This window comes from Portunus trituberculatus, chromosome 30 (assembly GCF_017591435.1).
Source record: "Portunus trituberculatus isolate SZX2019 chromosome 30, ASM1759143v1, whole genome shotgun sequence".
NCBI classification, from domain to species: domain Eukaryota; kingdom Metazoa; phylum Arthropoda; class Malacostraca; order Decapoda; family Portunidae; genus Portunus; species Portunus trituberculatus.
In genome coordinates, this window is record NC_059284.1 from 545,968 (window position 1) to 555,650 (window position 9,683).

General features: G+C 44.7%; 1 protein-coding gene across 1 annotated transcript in view; it reads left to right on the forward strand.

Annotated features, from left to right (window-relative positions):
- The window catches only part of LOC123510751 (post-GPI attachment to proteins factor 2-like), a 157,937-nt gene extending 148,998 nt beyond the window's left edge, over window positions 1–8,939 (forward strand). Inside the window, exons 4-5 of the mRNA XM_045266102.1 lie at window positions 6,301–6,513; window positions 6,877–8,939. Of these exons, the coding sequence (XP_045122037.1) occupies window positions 6,301–6,513; window positions 6,877–7,499 (836 nt within the window). The 3' untranslated portion in view covers window positions 7,500–8,939. The remainder of the gene's footprint in view (window positions 1–6,300; window positions 6,514–6,876) is intronic.
- Window positions 8,940–9,683: the final 744 nt, after the last annotated feature.

Below are 9,683 nucleotides of genomic sequence, written 5' to 3' on the forward strand. Positions count from 1 at the left end.
AGAATGCCTAACTTCATAGAAGCCGTTTTAACATGAGATGAATGTGAAGTTTCCAGTTTGGATTATAAGTAAATGTCAAACTGAGGATATTCAGTGTAGAAGAGGGAGATAGTTGAGTGTCATTGAAGAAGAGGGAATAGTTGTCTGGAAGGTTGTGTCGAATTGGTAGATGGAGGAACTGAATTTTTTAGGCATTGAACACAACTACGTAATTTTCTCTGCCCCAATCAGAAATATATAGGGTTGAAAGAAAAATGCTGTTATCTAGTATACTAAAAAAAGAAAACAAAGAAAAGATAGACTTTATTCAGGCACGAAGGGTTGATGCAAGGCTTTTGTCTAATCTGTGCTTTAAAGTTTCTGTCATATTATTACTTACTGCATGTTCCTTGGTACAGTGGAACCATGCGTGCTTTGGGGTCCGCGAGGTCTCCAAGTGCACGGGTTCGAATCCTGTCCACCGTCCGAGTGTAGGTTGGGCTTCCTCACTCAGGACAACGGTTTCCTAGCGGGTGGGCTTTGAAATAGGAGATATCCCATAAAGTATTCCCTCTAGCCTATGAATTCCTGTGAAAAGCCCACATGGTATGAAAAAGAAAAAAAAAAAAATTTATAACTTAATTAGCAAATGGCATTCAGCTTCATTTTATTTGGAACGTTTACCCGTTATCTTGTAGCTGTTATTTTGATTGGTGTTGGTTTTGTGAGTGACTAGATAGTAATTGCTGATAGTTGTTTATATTTCATCATCAAAGCCGCGAAACATTTTAGATAGCTCAAGTCACTCCCCTCGCATCCGTCACTTCTCTAGCCTAAATAGGTTGGGCTCACTCAAGCGATCGTCATGTGGTTTATCTCGCAGTCGTGGTGATTTTTCTTTTAACTTTCTCCAGTTTGTCTATTTCTTTTCTTTTATAGGGTAATCAGACGGATCACAATATTCAAGATGAGGTTGGCCAAGCGCATTAAATAATGTGAAAATTACTCTCTCTGACTTTAATTTAAAAGTTCTGCCAATAACACAAGTACTTCGGCGCAGTGTTTTCTCGATTTGACTTCGGGGCAAGTATTACACTTAAGTCTTTTTTTCATTACTATCAACAGGCTAGAACACATTCATTGATTAATTATTACAGTCATTATTACCATGGAGTAGGCAGTAGTCACCTGCCGCCCGGTGGAATACTCCAGGAGAGGTACTTACGGGGATGTAGGCAGTGCTGCAGACTGAGTGATTCCACGTGTCCTCTCTTCCCGGTTCCCTTTGTGGTCTCATTTATACAATTGAGCAGCTGCAGCCTGCCCTCTATAGACAACTTCTACTACTTCCTACACTACACTACAACACCTTACACTTTTACACTCTCTTCAAATCAAAATTTAATAATGGCTTCACCACGCCCTGCCTCGGAGTCCCCCTCTGGGAGGGACCATAAATGTCCCCAGGTCGGACTGCCCTCTGCTGTCGACCTTGGGTGTCTTGACACTTCATCTAATACTTTCACTATCAATTTCTGCAACATTCGTGGCCTTCGTTCTAATTTTCAATCTGTGGAACACCACCTCTCCTCTACTAAACCTCATCTTCTCTTCCTAACCGAAACACAGTTGTCTGTGACTACTGACAGCAGCCCTTTTCTGTTCCCTCCTACTTGCTCTATCCTCATTTTCAATCCAAAGCTGGATGTTGCGCATACGTGCGTAACGACACCACTTGCTCTCGTGCCCACAATCTTGAATCTTCAGAATTTTCTACCATCTGGCTAAGACTTCAATGTCACTCTCTAACTAAATTCATCTGTGCTGTATACCTCTCACCTAATTCCTCTGACTATGTAAAATTCTTTGACTATTTGACTTCCAAGGTGGAGCACATCTTATCTCACTTTCCTTTTGCTGAGATCTCCATTTTAGGGATTTCAATGTTCACCACCAGCTTTGGCTTTCATCTTCTTTCACTGACCAACCTGGTGAACAAACCTTCAACTTTGCTATCCTTCATGACCTAGAGCAGCTAGTGCAGTTCCCTACCCGTATTCCTGACCGCCTTGGAGACACGCCCAACATTCTTGATCTTTTCCTAACCTCCAACCCTTCTGCTTACTCTGTTAAACTTTCCTCTCCGTTGGGCTCCTCCGACCACAATCTAATTTCCGTTACCTGTTCTATCACTCCAGTGCAGCCTCAGGACCCGCCTAAGCGGAGGTGCTTCTGGCATTTTAACTCTGCTAAGTGGGAGGAACTAAGGCAGTACTATTCTGATTTCCTTGGGATGATTATTGTTTTCATGTCAGAGATCCTTCTCTTTGTGCCGAGCGCATAACAGAGGTGATTATCTCTGGCATGGAGCTATACATTCCTCATACTTTCTCTAACCCTAAAGCTAAAAAGCCTTGGTTTAACTCTGCTTGTTCTCGTGCTGTCAATGATAGAGGCGGCTCACAAACGGTTCCGTAGCCATCCAACTGCTGAAACTCATGCCCTATATATTTCTGCCCGTAATCATGCCAAATCTATTCTCCAACTTACTAAAAACTCTTTCATCAATAGAAAATGTCAAAGTCTTTCCAATTCTAACTCCTCTCGAGATTTCTGGCATCTAGCCAATAATATCTCTAACAACTTTACTTCTTCGTCTTTCCCTCCTTTACTTCATCCAGATGGCTCTACAGCTGTCTCTTCTTTTCTAAAGCTGAACTCTTCGCTCAAACCTTTGCTACCAACTCAACTTTGGATGATTCTGGGCATATTCCTCCTACTCCTCCACCCTCTGACTACTTCATCCCTAAAATTAAAATTCTTTATAAAGACGTTTTCCTGGCCCTCTCTGGCCTTGATTCTCGGAAGGCTTACGGTCCGGATGGAGTCCCTCCTGTTGTTCTCAAAAACTGTGCTTCCGAACTCGCTCACTGCCTGGTCAAACTCTTTCATCTGTGTCTCTCTACTTCTATTTATCCTTCTTGCTGGAAGTTTGCTCACATTCAACCTGTCCCTAAAAAAGGTGACCACTCCAATCCTTCTAACTACCGCCCTATAGCTTTGATTTCCTGCCTTTCTAAAGCCTTTGAGTCTATCCTTAATAGGAAGATAATGAGGCATCTATCAGCTCACAACCTTCTCTCTGATTGCCAGTATGGTTTCCGTAAAGGCAGATCTACTGGTGATCTTCTTACTTTCCTAACTGAATCTTGGTCATCCTCTTTTAGGGACTTCGGTGAAACCTTTGCTGTCGGCCTTGACATATCGAAAGCCTTCGATAGAGTCTGGCACAAATCTTTAATTTCTAAACTACCCTCCTACGGATTCTATCCTTCTCTCTGTACCTTCATCTCCAGTTTCCTTTCCGATCGTTCTATTGCTGCTGTAGTAGACGGTCACTGTTCTTCCCTAAAACTATCAACAGTGGTGTTCCACAGGGTTCTGTCCTATCACCCACTCTCTTTCTATTATTCATCAATGATCTCCTAAATCTGACTCAATGCCCTATCCACTCCTATGCTGATGATACCACCTTGCATTATTCAACAGCGTTCAACAGACGCCCAACCCAACAACAATTAAATGACTCAAGGCGAGATGCTATAGGACGCCTAACTTCTGATCTTTCACTTGTTTCTGATTGGGGCAGAGAAAACCTGGTTTTGTTCAATGCCTCAAAAACTCAATTTCTACAACTATCTACTCGACATAACCTTCCAGACAACTATCCTCTCTTCTTCAATAACACTCAACTTCCCTCTCCTCTACATTAAACACACTCGGTCTATCCTTCACTAAAAATCTAAACTGGAAATTTCACATCTCTACTCTTGCTAAATCAGCTTCCAAGAAGTTAGGTGTCCTGTGGCGTCTTCGTCCATTTTCTCTCCCTCCCAGCTGCTTGCTCTGTACAGGGCCTTATCCGCCCGTGTATGGAGTATGGCTCTCATGTCTGGGGGATCCACACACAGCTTTACTAAACAAGGTGGAATCTAAAGCTTTTCGTCTTATCAACTCTTCTCCTCTAACTGACTGTCTTGATTCTTTAAGTCACCGCCGCAATGTTGCATCTTTATCTGTCTTCTACCGCTGTTTTCATGCTGTCTGCTCTTCTGAACTTGCTAACTGCATGCCTTCCCCCTCCTGCGGCCTCGCTGCACAAGACTCTCTACTTCTTCTCATCCCTATTCTGTCCATCTTCCTAATGCAAGAGTTAACCAGTATCTTCACTCCTTCATTCCCTACACTGGTAAACTCTGGAACTCTCTACCTGTGTCTGTATTTCCACCTGCCTATGACTTAAACTCTTTCAAAAGAGGAGTGTCAAGACACCTCTTACGTTAACTGGACCCTCCTTTTAGATTTTTTTTGTTTTTTCTCTTTCTCCTACTTTCCTCTTAACAGGGCCTGGCAACCAGCGGGATTTTTTTTTTTCCAACACTTTGTTTTCCCTTGGCCAGTGCCCTTGTAATGTAAAAAAAAAAATAAATAAATAAAAAAAAAAACTATGTGCAACATTACATTTACCGACAGTGAATCTCATCTGGCATTTGTCTGACCAAGTGACTAATCGATCGAGGTCAGATCGTAATTTTCCTTTGTCCTCTGATGTAACTAATTTATTCATTATCTTAATAGTATCAACAAACTTAGATACTTTACAGGAGAGACCCTCATCGATATCGTTAACGTACACAAGGGAAAGAATCGGGCCAAATACAGATACTTGTGATACACCGCTTAAAACTTTTCAATAATCTATGAGATTTACCTACCATTCATAACAATACGCCGCTTTCTCTCAGAGAGCCAATTTTCGAGGCATTTGAGAAGTTTGCCATGCATCTATACCACATGACTTCAATTTACCTTTCAGAAGCCTATGAAAAACTTTTTCAAAATGTTTTGAAAGTCTAGGTAAACTACATCTACTGTCTTTCTCTCGTCGTACATGGTGAAAATATCAATAAAGAAGTCGAGCAGGTTAGTTAAACAAGAAAGTCTACTTTCAAAACCGTGCTATGAGCCATTAATTAAAAAAAAATATTTCTAGAAAACTCCCTAAATCATATTACAGTTTCCATTAATTTACATTATATATATATATATATATATATATATATATATATATATATATATATATATATATATATATATATATATATATATATATATATATATATATATATATATATATATATATATATATATATATATATATATATAGGAATGATGGGTCTGTTCTTATTACTGGGAAGTGATTTGTCACTTTTCTTATTTATTAAGTATCGGGGTAACGTTAACTAACTTCCAATCGTTGTGAACCTTACCATAGTTAAGTAATTTGCTAGAACACAATGAAAGAGGTTTATAAATTTGAGCTTTAGTTTCTTTCAAGACGCGTGATGCAAAGCAATCTGGGCCAGCGGCTTTGTTAGTTTTCAGTTTATCGATTACTCTCATTATTTCGTCTTCATGAAAATCACAGATTCTTAAAGGGATTATGTTACGAAGCATAGTAGGTGGTTTAGAGATTTCTGAGGAGGAGGAGGAGGAGGAAAAGTATGAGGAAAAGAAGGCATGTAAGAAGGAAGGAAGGAAGAAAGGAAGGAAGGAAAGAAGGATGAAGGAAGATGGTACTGTTACTTGCAGCTCAATATAACAACAACAACAACAACAATGACTTCTACTACTACTACTACTACTACTACTACTACTAGTAGTAGTAGTCCTGTTACTACTATTATTACTACTGCTATGACTTATTCTATTACTGCTATCTCCACCAATGACACATGAATGATAATAAGAAACGTAGAGTTAAAAATCAATAATAAAAAAAAGCACAGACAAGGTTAAACAATCTTCATTTTTGCCCCTCTTCAACACACACAGACACACACACACACACACACACACACACACACACACACACACACACACCACACCTCATCACCCAACCTCCTTCCCTCCTTCGTGTTCTTTCTCTTATCCATCCGTCTTCCCGTGTCCACTCTTTCTCCCTCTCTCCCTTCTTCCCATAAGCCAAGTTATCGGCCAATTTCTGTCTCATCTCCCTCCTCCACCCTGCTTGTCCTTCTACAGAAATCTGTCGTCTGAACATTTGACTAAAGAGTTTTATTTTGCTGAACGAGGTTAGGCAGAAGGCAGTGTCTTCTACAGGAAGGTGATAGGTCACTTAAAACCAGATATGATCATGCACATCGATGTATATAACCATTCACCAACGCTGGCCCGTCTTTTGCATCTTTCTTGATAACATATCTCCTTACCTTGATAACAGATCTCCTTTCTCCGCAGCGGTGCACGAGAAGCTGTTCACGCTGTTCATGCTGGTGTCGTTGGTATACATGCTGTGTGTGATCAGGGTGCTGCGGGCCGTGCGCCACACGCTCTCTCCTGCCTTGCTCCACTCCTTCTCCCAAAAGAAGTGGCTCTTCGGCATCAAGCTGGCCTCCACTGGGGGTCTCCTCTTCTTCTTCTGGCGCCACAGAGTCTACTGCCAACCCATGGGTATGTATTAGTGGTCGTGGTGGTCATGGCGGAGATAGTAGTAGCAGTAGTGAGGTATAGCAGGAGCTCTCAAGTATTCAGTATAATTTACGGTACAGTCATACAACCCCGGCACGACTCAATGTTCCGCAGTCAGGGACAATTAGTGTTATTGGGAGGGAAGTGGATCAAAAGCTGCAGGAGTCCCGGTCATCAGCCTTATCACAGCTTGGATCAAGTCACCCGGGCTGCTGGGGCTTAATGTTGTTATTGGTGTTGTTGATGATGATGATGATGATGTTATTTTTGGTGGTGGTAATGGTGTTGGTCGTGATTTTCTGTGTGTTAGTCTCGCTGTACTAATGGTGCTTCTTCTCCCTGCAGCGTTCAGCTGGTTCTCGCTGTGTGAGTACGTGATCGCCACGTGCAACATGCTGTACCACGTCAGCGTCGCCCTCGACTTCTCCGACGAGCATCTCATCGTAGGCCACATCATGCCGGCGGCTTCCACGCCATCGGCGCAGCCCACCGCCTCACTGATTACCACGGCATCCTCCTCGCCGCGACAATCCCCCTCCACTTCCACTACTACCTGCGATTCGCTAGCAACCTGCGAGGGCACCCCCGACGTACCACCCACCAAGAACGGCCGCCTGGATGACACACTGGCTGACGGTGGCCTCGGGATGGGCGTAAGCGGGTCCGGTCTAGTGTTTGGGGCTGCAAGAGCCAGCCACGCCCCGATGGGATACGGTGCAGCACCCGAGGCGCGGTGCGACACGGGTGGGACGGGGCCTAGTGGTGGTGCAGGGGAAGGCGAGGCTCCCGCTGTGGTACACCAAGTCCTGAACACCATCCACGAGGGCGCCGAGCCGCCTCCGCCTCCCTGCCTCAACGGCCTGGACCGGTGCGAATCCGCAGTGGTGCAGCGACGGCCGCCGCCGTCCAACAATCCCGGTAGCCCGCCCACGGATCCTCAGCCACTAGCCCGCCCGCATAGTGAATAACTCCTGCTGGACTCTGCTCCGCCCACGTCTACCTGCAGGACACCGGCCACCCACCCATGGCGAACCCTGCGTCCCTGGTAAGGGAGCCCCCTGACGGCCTGGCACTGCAGATCATCTGTCAGGGCTATGTTCCCGTGCTGGCGTGTGGCAGGCGAGGGATGCCGCCGCCAAGCCAGAAGCTTCGTTGTCTGACTCTCTCAGCGTAAATAGGAGCGTTCAGGCCTCCGCGCCTGGCGACCATCATGTAGCTGTACCGCCATCACAGCCAGGGAGCCAAACTCCCACAGCATCCATGCTGCGAGGCGCCACGCCTAGGATGGTTCCCGAGAGCCGCGCTGTGACACGAGAGCCTGGCGGCGCTCGTGATCAAATCCTGAGGCGTCACGGCGGCCACAAGCAATAACATTAGTTCTGTTTACGACGGATTTAAGTCACATTTTTTATAAGATCTCGGTTTCTTTCAAAAAATTGGTAAAAAAGTGAAAATTCCATATCCTTGAGGGGCACGGGAGGGCGACGCTCGTGCCGTCTGACGGTGGGGGTATAGGGCGGGACCGGGTAACGCGGGACAGACAACCGCGGTGGAGGGACTACTGAGGATCAGCGGTCCAGTTCAGCAGGACCGACTCTCCGGCTCCTGTACTTATGGGCTGCCCGCCCCACCGCCCCCACTGCATCACGATCCGCCCCGCTCGCCTCCTGCCAGGCGGGTCACGAGCCCCATGCCTTATCGGTCCACGCTAGACGGTAGTGTGAAAGGCGGTCCTGCGGAGCCACGACAGCCCCACTAATGTCGCCATCATCGGGAAAGGAAAGGAATACTTGGTTTGACTCAGTCCATGGCGGCGGGAAGCTAGACTGCTGCAGGACGAGGCCTACCTCAGCCATCCCAGGCACCTGCTCCGCGCACCTGGGCTGGCCGCGGTCACCTTGAGGAGCAGAGGCGTCCCGCGTCCGCACCTGAGTTGCCTGTCTCGCGTCACAAACAAACAAAACGTATTTTATTGTGGACCATTGCTTTGGTTTATCTATCTACCTCATTGTCTACCGATCTGTTTATCTATCTGCCTCACTGTCTGACGAACTGTCTAACTTGTTTATCAATCATTTCGCCACTCTGGCCCCTCTATTCTTCACATCACTCTATACCTGTTCTGCGCTGGTCCACGCACCACCTCTCAGGATGCAATGTGGTGGCGCCTCACCACGATCACCATTACCACTTCCGTCAGTAGCGGACACCAGCACTAGCAGTACCGCCTCCCATGCCACCACCGTTAATTAACGCCCTCCTCTTAAAGTTATTATTACAGTATCTACAAAGAAAAAAGCAGGGAGGAAACTTACGTAATTGTCTTTGTTGTTATTGTTACTCTGAAGAGAAAAATTGAAAGATTACTTAAAGGATTTTATTATGTAATACAAAAAAGAACAAAATTATTATGTAAATGTTTTCTCTTTTCTATAACACTCTGAAATGTTTATGAATATTTAGTGCGATCCGCGAAAAAAAAGACAGATAAATATTACGGCGATGTTTTTTTTTTTTTTTTTTAATATGCCATGAAACTTTTATAAACATTTGGTGCGATATGCGAAGCACTGAACGAGACTCCGTGACTCAAACAGGCGACTCAGGTGACTCAGGTGACTGGCGACAGCCCGGAGCACACTGGCTGGCTTGCACGTCGTCGAACACTGGTTGTGCTACACTCAGTTCACACTTTGATTACGCGTTACATTTATAACGTTTTGTTTTTCCCTTACTAATCTCTTAATAGAGGGCACCACTGACCTGATCTAACCTGACCTAACCCTGGGCTAGTAGAAATATCATTCGGATTCAGAACTTTTTTTTCTGATCCGTTTGCGAGGAAGACTAAAGCAGCTTGAATCCTCGGGGTAAATAATATTATCTAACGTCAAAGAGTTAATATACTGTCACTATGAGAGCATTTTCTAGGTCGAGCACGTGGAGTAAAGAAGGCACGTAGATGAAAAAAGGCATTGTAGCACGTGGGGCATGGTAGCTCTTAAGGCAAGCTTGACAATGAGAAGGTTCAAAGTGTTTTTAAGTCAGTCAATCAGCCCGAATGAATTGTGCTTTAAGTCGGGCAGTTGAATAGAGGTCCGTTTTTATGAGAAGGCCTTTTGTATGTCTGAAATAAGAATTTCGAGAGTTTG